Source organism: Mesoplodon bidens (genome assembly GCF_964165515.1).
Source record: "Mesoplodon bidens genome assembly, chromosome: 1".
Taxonomy (NCBI): domain Eukaryota; kingdom Metazoa; phylum Chordata; class Mammalia; order Artiodactyla; family Ziphiidae; genus Mesoplodon; species Mesoplodon bidens.
In genome coordinates this window covers 121,771,569-121,785,866 of record NC_138176.1, presented here as the reverse complement: position 1 = coordinate 121,785,866, position 14,298 = coordinate 121,771,569, and the positions used below count along the sequence as shown (strand labels likewise).

General features: G+C 36.1%; 1 protein-coding gene across 2 annotated transcripts in view; it reads right to left on the bottom strand.

The window, feature by feature from the left end:
- CABCOCO1 (ciliary associated calcium binding coiled-coil 1) overlaps positions 1–14,298 on the bottom strand; it is a 127,569-nt gene that overhangs the window by 3,071 nt on the left and 110,200 nt on the right. For both annotated transcript variants that reach the window (XM_081234706.1, XM_081234705.1), the window contains exons 6-7: positions 4,329–4,451; positions 3,786–3,926 (exon numbers count right to left, since the gene is read on the bottom strand). In XM_081234706.1, coding sequence (XP_081090832.1) covers positions 3,786–3,926; positions 4,329–4,451 — 264 coding nt within the window. The remainder of the gene's footprint in view (positions 1–3,785; positions 3,927–4,328; positions 4,452–14,298) is intronic.

Sequence of the window (14,298 nt, the reverse complement as noted above, 5' to 3'; positions counted from 1 at the left end):
GTTTGATTATTAAGCCCTGGGGTCAAGTCTCGCCTCTAGCTTCTCATCTTTTCCTTTCTTGGTGGCTGGGTGAAGGAGGCAATGAGGGATGAACATGGTCCTCCGGGTTACGAAAGAACTGTCATATTTCAGGGGCCACTAATCCCCGCAGGCATAATTTTGGAAGAGCTGAAAGGAACCAGGGTCTAGAAGTGTGGAGACCTAGGGATTAGTTTAGCTCTGTGGCCTTGGGCTAGCCACTCAACCACCTTTAGTTCTTATCTGAAAATTTAAGTAGTTTAAAATTAAGTATGTTAAATTTCACGTATGTTAGCTTTTAAATTCATAATTCCAACTCCTAATTTTGTGATATATTCACCAACGTTATACTATTTCATTAATAGGATGTTGTGATATGTTTTAAAAATAGATTACTTCTGCTTCTTTATGGCATGCTATATATTAGACCATACAGGGAATGAAATGGTTTGAAGAAATGATCTTGTTACAATTCCAAAGGATCGGGAAGCACTGCTCTAACTAGACAATTGACTCTCCCCGCTTTCAATTAATGTATTCTATATCCACCAATAATCTCATTTCTTTTCAACTAAGAACAGATGTATTATCATCTTCCAGCTTCTGTTTCACTGTCTCATCAAGGCTTTCACATTAACCTGGAGGTCTTTCTGGTATTTCACTGAGACAGAATTCACTGACACAAGTATGTGCTCTGGGGAAAAGGCTCCTGAAGGTCAGGTGCACACCTGCTAGAGCTGACAGAGGGACATGTCTCAGATCTCTAGACCATGATGATAGGGCACTAGATGACAAGACTCCCCGTCTGGGCAACAACAGGTTGTCATTGGTCTATGGTGTCTCCGTGTTAATCCTCAGAACACTGCTGACCAGACATGCTATCCTACAACCCCCAGGATAGGGTATGGTTCTACTTCCTTTTAGGAAAGAATGGAAAATCCATGACCTGAGTTCAATACCCTTTCAGTGATCACTCCTTGAGGTGATTTCCCACTCAGCTTTTCTAACCTGGAAATTCAAGCTGACCTAAAAATACCTGTGGTCCCAAGATGGCAAACTTCCCTCAAGGTTTTCACATTATTTTGCCCTATTGCTTAGACAGGGCCAACAGCCAACATTTAATGTAAGAATTGAGTGCTAGCATTCATATTTCTCTGAAATATAATTCTTTAAATATATTAAGGTTTGCTCCATTGGGTATAATTTTTATTACACAACTCAGGGCCAAACTAATTTCATTTTGAATGTATCTTTAAAATTAAAATACCTAAACTATATAAGCTTAAAATGTTTGCTCTATTCAGTATAATTTTAATTAACATCTCAGGGCCAAGATAACTTCATTCTTAATAAATTTCTAAAATTATAAAGTGAGTCAATGGGAAAGTAAGTAGATTAACATAAAAAATTTAAGGATTCACACTATTGTCAGAAATTTCTGAATTACAGAAAGTGAAATATGCCTGTAACCATGCTGGAGGAGAAGCTCTGAAAAAACTACTTAAAACATGAATTCTCTACTGCCTTTCCCTACAAAAATTATAATAAGAGTATGATTTTTAAATAAAGAAGGAGAAAAAACTATTGGAAAATGTAAAACATTTTACAAATAATAATTCATTAAATGTTCCTACAGCAAGTCAGTGTCTTCAGAAGGTTTATATACACTGACCACTGACAAGTGACTACCTTTGAACAGCGATGAGACAGTTTTAAGAGCCAAGAACACTGGAAGGAGTTTTTAGAAGTGGAAAATAACTTACCCATCTAAAACAGGGGGAGAAATTTAGGTAAGCAGAGAGCAATTACCCGACTTGGAATTTGACCAAGACACAAGAGTAAACACTGAAAAAGTGCCACACCACTGGAGTATTAAAAACCAAAGTAGTCTGGTCATGATATTAGATGTTATGTGGTTTCTGTGGATAACACTGGAATTAGAACTAGAACCCAGTTCACAGCTCCCAATCAGGGCCTTTCATCAGTTTCTGACCCTGGAAACCCTGGACAAACGACAATCTTTCTGCATCTCTAAGTTTTCAATTTATTTATCAGGTAAGTACCTGCCTAATTTGCATGGAGTTTACTAGGATTTTTGAGAGAAAATATATAAAGGGGTTTGCTATCTTGAAACACTGTATCAATCCACGTCACCATGCAATTTTATTGAAAAATTGGCAATAATTTGGCCCAGGCTAATGTCCATGAATCTACTTAACATGGAAGTGATCAAGGCACCTGAAAGATCTGTATCCCTCACCTCTGGTCCAAGTTCTTTCTATGCCTAATTACATTTAGATGAGCCAGCTAATGGACTTCCAAGCTCAGTAAAGATGGCTGCAGGCCAGTGGGACAATAACACACACATAGCAATCATATTCTTTCTGCTATAGAGAGTAGTGATATAAATGCTGCAGGCCTTAATTTAAAATTTTTTTTTCAATGAATAGTTAAAAACATACTGCTCACTACATGGAACATGGCCTTGGTAAAGATGTTTTCAATTTTGGGGGCCTGCAAACAATTCTATTACTGTCTAGTAGTCCTTCGGTGATAATTTCAGAGCCGCAGGATCACAAAGGAGCCCAGGGCCATGATTATACATAAACTATATTTAGATGAAATGTTATCAAATCTAAAAAGGAGATATATTCTGAACTTAGCTTAGTTCAACTGCATTCTGCCCTTCTACACAGTAACCAGTTATTACATTCATAGGGTTGTTAACAATAAAGCTTTGTGTAAAATGTGTCCTTTCACTATTTCTGGTAAACACTAAACACCCCTTATTAAGCCGAGGACTTTGGCTGATTCTGTTGGCATTGAATCATTAAATATTCATGTAAATAGCACATTAACATTTGATGATTAAACAACTAACAAGGTATGCTATTGCCAAGCTAATCTTTTGCTCCTTCTAAATTAGTTGTTAATACAGTGTGCTTTTTATATATAGTCTCACGTCCAGAGAACAACTAAATCCTTCCCTGAGATGCATTCATATTTTAAACATGCAGTATATTGTCCTACTGATTCATTGTTATTGCCACAAGAAATTATAAATCCTCTCAAAATATGGAAATCACTCATTTAATCATTTTGCCTAGGAAATGATGCAAGCCTTTGTGTTGAGGTAGAAATGTTTTTTGTTTGTTTGTTTGTTTGTTTTTGGATGGGGAAAATACATTAAGCATAAAACTTAGCCAACTGATTCATCATTGGCAGTTGCTACTGAGATGGCTGCTGCCATCACCATTTTCATGCAGCCATTGGTTTCAGTGATAACACCATTAATATACATAGCCATTAGCTATTAGTGGTATGTGAAAAGGAGCAAACCATCTGAGAAGGAGTTCAAAGATATGAAAGCTTCTCTGTAGGAAGTCGGTGAAAGGTCTTAGCTAAGAATTATGGTCTGAGCTTTAGTGTTTACTATTTAGAAATGTCCTCCCATTACTCTTGCATGAGCAATTGCTTACAGTGTGACTGGGCACGAAGTCTTTATCATGTTATTTTTTGGGTCTCAATGCTGAATGATTTGTAAACTGATAACGCACCACACTATGTGCTGTTGGTGAATTTATTTTGTGATCTTACTGAGTCTTAGATGACTCAACTGAGAGTTATGTGGAGATGTTATATTGAACTCCTCCATCATCAGCATCACTCCTGCTGGCAGAGCGTGGGTAGTGTTTATAGACATTAAGGTTGAGGTTGGCTAATTAACCAGTAATAAAGTAAGTGAGCACACTATCAAGGCTGAGTACCTGAATGCTGATCAAAATGTCATCTGTGACTTGACCCAGCACCAATTCTATATCTTCAATGGTGAAACCAACTAATGGATCAGTCTCTGAAGTGTCAGCTTCTGGCTGGGACTCTTCAGGGCCTTGTTCTTGATTCAACCCCTAGAATATTAAACACTCAAGTGATTTCTGGAGCCTTTACTGATAGTAAAGGCTTCTCTTGGATAGTTTTCTATCAGAAATGATGTCAATCTGGAAGGATTTTGATTTGACATTTTCCTGCATTTTCATTATTCATGAGCATCATGACATATCAAGAATTCTGCTTTTACCTACTCTGGGGAAAATGAAGGTGGAGATTGGGGAAGATGGAGTAGAAGTAATTAAAATTGCTGAACCACCCTCAGCTGGCCCACTTGTGAATCAACGCCAAAAGAAATATTTATATTTAGCTAGGAAAAATCAGAGGGAAAGAAGATAGAAGAGCATTTTGTTCTTCTTCTCCTATCCTCTAGAGAATATAATGCTCAGATAGGGTGAATTAAGAGACAAAAGGAAATATACCTTCATTTCCATATCCAGTATTGGAGGCGGCTCTATGAATGTTGAGTAAATATCAAATGAGATTCCTTCTTCTAGAGGATCAGGGAAAGGGTGACCTGCAGGCTTCACAACCTCTATCACTTGCTAGTGGGGAAGAGAAGAGCTGTATTATGGCAAAGTCTTTGGTGAGTAATCACAATTTCAGGCAATATTTATAAAGTTCCAAGTCTATTATTTTTTAAGTGCCATCGCCTCTGAATTCTTGACGTCGCTGACCTCTTAGTTCTCTAGTGCTTTTTGTGTTCTGTACCTGATAATTTGCGTTTTACTTTCACCCACTGTCTAAGTTTTCTGTACCATGTAGTTTAGAACTTCATTTTGTACGGCCTTGATCTTGATTTGTTTCATGGGTCAGTGTCCCCTTCCTCCTGTCTACCAGCTCTCTGGAGATAGAGACCATGTTTTAGATCCTCTGTGCATCTTCTCCAGTTCTGGCAGAGGGTTTCGTGCTTAAAACACTCATTAACAGCCTAATGGTGATTGATATTACTAGTAGAGCATAGCTGTTCTTGGAAACAATGGTGAAGTGGCCAAGAGAACCTGGTGAGGAGGACAATAAAGGCTCTAACGGTTAATGTATATAGCCAGCATACAGTAAATCAGAGAGGAGATTTGAAAAGTTAAGCAGAAACACCCAGGGCAAGGCAAGATGCCACTGTGAGCATTTTAATAATTCTGTGGCAAGAGTGCCAACCAGAGGAAGAGTGACGGGTGGTCAACAGTGGAAATGAAGAAATGAGTTAAAGAAGTCACGTTATGTGGTGTCCATCTCACCATGACTTGGGGGAGAGAGCGGAGATGAGGGTATTGATGGCATTAAACATCTGATGCATCTAAATGGTTCCTCTTGCTCTGATTTCATGTTTAAAAGGCAACATTCTGATAGTAATCTGTGCCTTCCCATCTCAGATGATCTATAGACACACCCAGTTGAGTGCTCTGATCTTCATGCCTGTTACATTCCTCATTGGAAATCAATAAATCCATGTTCTAGTTTATTTAGTGAGGTCTTGGGAGCTTGTTTTTGTGGCCCTGAGATGAAGCCACCCACTGTATGCTGACAGTCTTTAAGCCTACAAGTTTTAAGACAAAAATCTAGAAATGTGTAAACTCACCAAATAATTACCATCCCATGGGGCCTGGAAACACCCTGAAATCATCATATTCATTTCTAACTTCTCTACAATATTTCAAATAAACTTACATGTTATAATACTTCATCTTTTACATATTAATATTTTTGATTTAGATAGGTTTTGGAATGAACTGGAGGCTAGGTTATTGCTTGGTCATAGCAATGTATTTTGCCTTGAATTCATATTACTAATTTTAATTTGATTTTATAGGAAGTTGCTGCGTAGTATAAATATATAGAAGGACTGAAGTGTCGTAACTTTACAGTCAAGGCAATTTGGAAATCAAGAGATTTAATGATTGTCTTAAGGTCAAATAATTACATGGTGACAGGGATGGAAGTTAAACCCTGGTGTTCTGACTTTGTGGCTGATGCAGTTTTCAGTAAACTGTAATATGTCATCATGTTGGCACATTTGTGGCAACTAACTAACATTAGTTAGTTTCCCAATACTAACTCATATTATTAAGCACTTAATCTTTATTCTATTAGATGACATCATTACAGATTGTCTATCTTAAGTTGACTAAATGTTAATCGAAATAGAAGATCAAAAAAACTTATGAGAACAATCCTTTTCTCTCTTCACTTTCATAAGATACTGTTTTTTTTTTCCGAAATGGGACATACAAGCATTTTCATCTTCCCACAAAATTATTTGTACCATTTTTTCACCACACTTCTTTTTTACCCTCCTGCACCTTATATTGCTCTTTATTTTACCAAGCTAGAAAAATGAAACTGCTAAATATATTTTAAATCCTCTGAAATATTATAGGTAAAATAAATAAGGTGTGTGTGTGTGTGTGTCCGTGTGTGTGTCTCTGTGTGTATGTGTGTGTGTGTGTGTGTGTGTGTGTACTCCTCAGCTCCACATCATCATTTCTTTGGTGGAGTGAAGCTCCTATTTATCCCAAGAACCTGAAGCTCTGACTGAGAGTTGGGCTTTTCTTTTCCTTGATTTTTATGAGTGTAGCTCATACAGCTATTCATTTGATTTAATTCATGCACAAAAACTGGCAGTGAGAATTTCTTTACTTCAGGGTGTTTTGCATACTATCAATGAACCAAACCACAGCTACATTTTTCTCTTTCACAAAGAGTTACATTTGGCTACATTAGTAAGATACCGTAAGGGAAAGGAATGTCCCAATTTCAGATAAGGGTAAATATAAAGTCATTTCATTAGTAGTAAGAAGGTACACTGTCAAATACATAGTTTGAAATAAACATAGTGCCCAGAAGCATCATAGTGATTTTTTCCCCCATTAAGTAGTCTTTTTAAAAAGCAAGTTGAAGGAAAATTAGAATCAATAATTGTGGTGAGAGCACAGAGCCAGCAAATATGTTTAAATGAAACCGTCTGATGCAATACTTTCTTTAAAAAATACAATTAGGCCTTTGTATTTTTTTTTTAACAAAACCTCATGTTTTACAACATCACTGGTTCTGTAATAAAATCTATTTAAAACAGAAAGACATGGTCAGCTTTATTAAGTTAGATTTTCTGAAAGAACGTTATAATTTCCTCAAGTCTATGAATAGTTGAAGCAAATTAAATAAAGCTCGTTTTATAACTATTTTATACATTCCTGTAGAACTGTAATTGTCTCATATTTTTTCCTCATAAGTATAATATGTTACCTCTTAAATCTTTAAAATAAAAACAGAAAAAGGATCAAGTATGTTTATTAAAAAAACACTCCTATTTGGGACTCTGATTTAGCAACCCCCTCTTTTAGTCTATAAGAGAATAGCACCCATAATCTTCAGATCAGAAAACAAAGAGAAAGACTTTAAGTGACTTGCCTGAGGCCTAATGCTGAGATTAAAAATCAGGAGTTTCTGATTATACACGTACATCATTTGGCCAAATGATTGGTTTTGCTTGACTTTCAAATACCTCCTAAATATTACTTTGAATGTAAAGCAATAAATGTGTTTCTCTTGCCATTTTTGAGTGCTTGCACACAAATGGATATAATAAAAACAATCATGTTGTTCCATGTGAATGCCATTTATATTTTTTCTGATAATGAGCAGACCATTTGAACTAAGGTGAGTACATTAAAAGCTCTAATAAAGAAGAGAATAGATTTCTAAACAGAATAATGAACTGTTAAGTGAACATACAATAAATAACATCTACAGATGTGGTCACTAGAAATTAGTTTTGCATAACTTACCAATATACATTTCCCCCAGATGTTATCTGTTACATGAAAATTAAGTTAGTTATAGTGTTCATTAAGTGCACATTGCATTAGTGTTATTTAAGATGGTTTATAATCTGAGTTTAGTTGCATTGTGCCATGGTATTTAAAGAATATCAAGTAAATGGCTTTTTGGCATAATTTAATACTCATAAGTACAAAATTTCATCACCAAACATTATGTAGCTTTAAAAACATCCAAGATCTTTACTTACAAGCCAAATGAAATCACTAGAGCTCTTTTAAGAATTTACATATTCAGTATGAAATGGACATTTACCATGGGAATAAATGATAGGAATTTTGAACCTCCTGGAACTAAAGACAGGGTCAGTTTAGGTCTGAAAAATACTTGTAAGAATTAGAATCTGCTTCTAGATCTTACTGTGTCTGAGAAGAAGTATAAAGATTTTATCTGAAAATTGTGTTACTGCATGTTTTCTTTTTCTACTTTATGTGTTAACATTGGTAGCATTAACTGTAGTTTATTGTTTTCTTATTTTTTTGTTTATTGTTATTTATGATTGTTTTTCTTTGAAAAGAGTGTAGGTGATTTGTGGGTACTGTTTGTATCACTGAAACCTATGATTAAGATGGCAATTATTAACTTATTACATTTAGTTATTAGGTTATTCAAAATATTAAAAATGTCATTGAGATGACAACTTTTTACTGTTTTGAATGACAGAAAACAAGATAAATCTGTTAAACTCTTTTTGAGCTATAGACACATAAAAACTGGTATGCTTCAAAAAGACACTTATTTGGAATTGTCAGATGATGACTTCATATGTAAATCAAAACTTACTACAAACTGTCAAAGTTTCAGGAAGAAAACTTTATGGCAAACTTCTCCCAATACTAACTAAGGAAAAATAAGCACAAAACTTCCTGTAATGTTTTAACTATTTTCTCTCCTTGAAAAAAAGGCACTACTCATTTGCAAGTCTAATTAAGAAGTACTGTGTCATTTTGGAAAATTTTAACACAAATTGTAACCCATTGCCCACAATATACTACACATAAAGCAACAACACATGAATGCCACCTGCAAAATGCAATCAACTCTAGTAATGTCATACTAAAGCCATAAATTTAAAATCAAAAGAGGAAATTCAAACGCTGAGATTATCAGAGAAGCTAAAATTAATCCATTTCTAAAGTGTTTTTCTTTTGTGTTCAGGCCATTTCAAACTTCTTAACATAAATGTAGAAGATCAATTCTGCTACAAGAGTCCTCCTCCCGCTTTGCATTTTTGACTTGGAAATAAATTCACAAATGCAGCACATTAATTTTCTTTCCTATGCTTAATATGCAGTATTTACGTTTTGAAAGGTTCAAAATGTTGCCAGGCTTCTGCAGGGTATGAATAGACATCTAATAGCAACTTCTATTTTTATCCACAGCATACTGGTAGTTTGAACATTTATAACTTAATAGAGCTCTGAGACCATCAGATTCACAAGTTAATCACCTAGACAGTGAACGGTAACACAGTACAAGTGAGGACAGGAAATGAAGACTACCCCGTCCAGCTGAAGCTGCAAAGAGGAATTTAAGTTGGCGGGCCCCAGTAAACCAATTTGCAATCTGGCTAGGGCACTCCAGTTAACACCTTGTGCCCATTTTATTTGTATCTCTTGATTTGATATTGTTTAACATGGGCTTGATATTTTTTCTAAAAAAGTTAGATAGTTAAACTGATTCCAGAGCATTTAAGACATCTTTAGTATTTCTAAGTGTACTTCTGCATAAGAAAACACTATAATTTGAAAAGAAACACTATAATTTGAAAAGAAATTGAGTACTCCTAACTTAATGACCTCAGACAACAAAACCCTCTCTAATGAATTTGAAAAAGGATATCTTCTTGTAATGTAAATACAATTTAACAGGAAAAGATGTTTTGATCTGGCTCTGGTGCAAACACTTCGTGAAAGCTAGAACAGTACTTCAGATACCCAGAGTTTCTAAAGATGGCAATAATGTGGAAGATAGACCACTGAATGATAGGCTTTAGACTTGGCTCTATTCCTAATTGTGTGATGCTAAGAAATCCCTAGGCCTCAGTTTATTTATCTGTAAAAGGAAGGTAATGATAATCGCTACCTGGCTACTTCATCGAATTGTTTCAGGGTACAAATTAGATAATGTGGGTAAAAATGTTGGGAGTTCTTCAAAGGGAAAGTATTATTAAACCCAAAGGTGTATTATTATTATCATTTATAATTACTGTTATTATTGAAAGGATCATCTTTCTAATGGCAGCACTGGAAGACAGATTAGAGTAGCCATGCTGGGGATACTGGTTCATGCTATTTCTATATTTAATTGTTAACATCGCCCAAGCAATCCAATTAACTCAGAAGAATTTGTCAATGAGGACATGTCATCACCCTGTTTCCATATAGTCTCAATTTTTAAACTCTCAAACATATATCCAATGCCCTTTGATTTGACGAATTCCTTGGATCCAAACAACTTCTCCTTTGGGACTAGCATGACATAATTAGGTAGGTAGGTGGCCTGGTCAGGACTCCTGCAAACCACCTCATTTAGAAAAGGAGAGTGTTTATGCCCAACTTCCAAAATGAGAAAACCTGCTTCTCCCCTCCCCCACAATTTCTCACTCTTTTTATCTTTTGTTTTTCAGCATCCTATGTGGCCTGTGGTTTCCCAGATTGAGTTCAATTCAAAAAAGATTTCCTTTAACAAATTTCGTCAAAAGCAAAGTTAGGGCAAACTTTCAACATGTCTTTCTTGTGAAAATTGAAATACCAGAGCTCTTACAACTACTAAGTTCAACACTGTACTTAGTTTCGATTCTTGGATTGACCTTATCTTGCAACTTCCTCAGGGTGAGAGACTGAAAATACGGTTGGTTCCATTAAAAACAGTTAGAAAGTAACTAATTCTTTTCAAAAATATCTTCTAGAAGCCACTCAGGATATATTTGTTTAGCTTACTAAGTTATACTCTAAAAGGCATATCCTTGAACTCAGAATAAAGTATTTCAAACAGTTCTGATCATGGGTGAATTTTTGTTTGGTTTCATCTAGGGTGTTCTATTTAAATTTGAGGTTTTTAGTATTTAAAATTGAGGAAATACTCTAAATTATCTCTTGTTTTAAGAATTAGGAAATTAGGTATCAGTTAGAATAATGAGTTATGCAATTATCTTTGTGGAGAGCCTATTTTGAATTATGAAATATAAACTTAAAATTTTGATTTTATAAATGTTGCATTTTAATTACATCTTATGGTAGCTTATATGAAGATTAAGCTATTTCATGGCTTTTATACTTGATAATACTCTTTTTGAACAAGTACCTGTAATTTGCAGAAATTATAAGAGACTACAAATCATAATAGTTAGAAGAGAAAATACAGTGGAAGAACCCTAAGTCCTTGGTTCTTGTCTTTCTCTTTTCATGGACTTCCTGTTATTTTCCCAATTTAAGTTATCTGAGTAAAAGGAGGTTGAAACTATTTGGATAAATCTATACATGTAATTTACTTAACTTCAAAGTATATGGATTGAACTGCACTTCAGCCCTGAAGACATCAGTTGAAAGAAAAAGAAATCTTAAAACTATATTGAAATTTATTTCATTTAGAAATATAAAGCTTTTTTGGCTTAAACTAGAATGTTTGTAAGTGCTATTAAATATTTAGAGAAGCCAACATAATATTATTCCTGACCTCTTAGACCCAAGATGTCTATTTTAAGTAATCTGACATTAAAAATGTGCTGACAAATATAGATTAAAAAACAACACAGGAAGTTGTAAATCAGTTGGTAAGCCTTAGCATCAAGGAAATAGGAGACCACGAAAATATACTCATTTACTTTAGTCAACCTCAACCTTAATTTTTAACTAAAGAAAATTTGCAGAAGGCATAATGTTTATATTTTGGATATTTTATTCATAGTTTGTATGTTTCCTTTTTCTCCAGTGGGCTCATAAATTATTACAAGGAAACATGTTGTCACAGCTATAAATATTTCCCTCTCTGCTTAGCTCCCGCCACCTCCCTCGCCCCTCCTTTTTAAAATCTACACTAACTGATTCTGTAACTGTATTAGGCACTCTCTGGTCAGCAGGGCAGGATTTTCTTGCTTCAGAGGAAACTGCTGTTGATTACACTTATGTGCTCAGCATTCTACAAACAGGGCTCTTTTCAGGAAGCACCCAAGCCCTTCCTTCCATGCAGGGCAGCCCTTGTTATGTACACAGGGGTGTCATTGTTTCAGTGACCTAAGAAGAGGCATGTCTTCCCCTGCAAGGAACAGCTCTAGGTACCCTAAAGTTCTGAGGCTTTTCATGGAATCTGAATTCTTGGAAATTAACTACGAAACTGACTTTGTGGACAATGGCATATATGGCAATAGAATTTTATCAGAAAAGATCTTTCACCTATAAGCTGTAAATCATGCTAGTTTAGTTAAAAACAAACAAACTGAAATAACAGCAACTCTGAAAAATTTAGGTGGTATCTGTATTCCAGATTTGAATGTTTTAGAAATCTGGATTTTTTTTTCCCCTTAAATGTGTAGTCAGAGTCCTAGACTGGCTCTGCCACTCAGTAGAGAGTATGTCTGAGATGTGGTTTCTTTATTTGTAAAATTAGGGGGTTGGACTAGGTCATCTCTAGTCTAGTTACAGATGTTCTATCCTATGTTACTATATTTCAAGTGTTTTTTTCTCTATTTGTACAAGACTCACAGTTGCCAGCCTATACAGAACTTCAGATTCAGTATTTTTATGTCATGATGTAGAAGAATATTTGGATTACACACTCAGTACTTACTGGAATCTTAGACAGGCTGAAGCTTGTCCATTTATTTCTACTTAATTATCTTCTCCAAACCCGCTCCTCCTCCATTTGTTTTATCTCTCAATGGCGTCACCAGCTTCTTGGTTACCAGACTCAAAATCTTGAGGTAGTCTTCAGTTGTTAACTCTCCCTTGTCCCTAACATTAAATCAGTCACAAAACGTGTTGGGGGCACCTCTGTGATGTCTGTCTGCCAGACCTGCTCCCTTCTTTTTCATGATAATGCCCATTGGGTAGGCTTTGGGTCCAAGTTCTTGCCTTAGAGATCTTGAGCTCCAGCCATACTGGACTACTTGGCTTGTGCCCAATATGCACAGTGCCTGGCATACAGTGGGTGCTCAATAAATATTTATTATAAGAAAAAAAAAAAGCACAGATGGAGGTGCTTTCCCAGCCAGGGTCTTGCCTGTGTTACCTCCTCTGCTGGGAGGGCATTTCTCCCTCATCCCTGTCAGCTGATATTCCATCTGGGCTTCCAGTCCAGCTCATTCACCTCAGTGACCTTCTTCTTGTGCTTCAGAGTATTTGCTTGTTCTTCTTATGGTACGTGTTACATTGTGCCCTGAATTACAGCCGTGGATGAGTGATCTCCCACCACTTCGTGGAAACTTCCTGAGGGCAGGGACCATGTCTTACTGATCATGAGACCCCAGATCAGGTCTTTGTAGGCAGGAGGCATTCATTAGGTGTTGAGTCTTCCGTTAGGGTAACCATTAATCTAAAATTTTTCAGGGCTGCCAGTCTGATCAGCTCCGATTCAGTTTAAAAAGTGTGTCCTGAAAAATGATACCACTTCGAGAAGCCAACCTAATGGTTTATTGTTGCATCAGGGCAATGCTTGTATTTCTCAGTTGATGAATGGAGCTCTAGAGTATTTGTTTGATTAGCACAATGCCAAACAACTAAACGGCTTTTCACAGACTGGACTGTATTGCTTAAACTGACTAATAGTTGCCTCATAGACAAAGAGCAGTTTAAAATTCTAAAGAATTCCTCAGAGATACCGCTCCCCCCATGTAGTTCCTGATGGGAGTAACATCAGACAACTGTTAGACTTTCTGAGTTGCCTGACTCTAGGGGCCATGATTCACATTGCTCTCCATGGGTTGTCTGCTGGCACCCTCGACCCCCAAAACAATGTGAATGGTACCCATTGGACTTGTGGCAGTCCTGGCCACCACCAGGAAGATGCACACTGATGAAGAAAAAAAGCAGCTCTCATTCATAGGGAACTTGCTCTGAGCTTGGCATTGGGCTAATTAGAAAGCACATTACAAATATTAGGTCCTTCAATTCACACTACGCTGTGAGGAGAGGTTTTATTGACCACATTTTTTGGTGAAGAACCTAAAGTTCAAAGAGGTTAAGTAACTTGGTCAAGGTCACATAGTTAGAGAATGTGGAATTCCCTCAGAACTTGAACCCAGATCTATTTGACTCCAAAGTCCATGTAACCAATGCTTAGGGGCAAGTGAAACCCCACTGGTTCTTTATGGATTCCCCCAAAATGTTTCTCTCCAGTTTATAAGTGAGGAAATAGAAGTTCAGAAAAGTAAAATGATATATGCTTACTAGAAAGCATAAGCATCTGAAAGCATAAGTTCTCAGGGCATTTCAGAAAGAGAATGTGTTCACTGGTTCCTCGCAGCACCACAGTGCATTGTTCCAAAATAAGTTAACAAAAGTAAGGCATGGAGGATTGAACTTTTTTTTTTTAAGATGGCAAGATATAAAAAGCATTTGG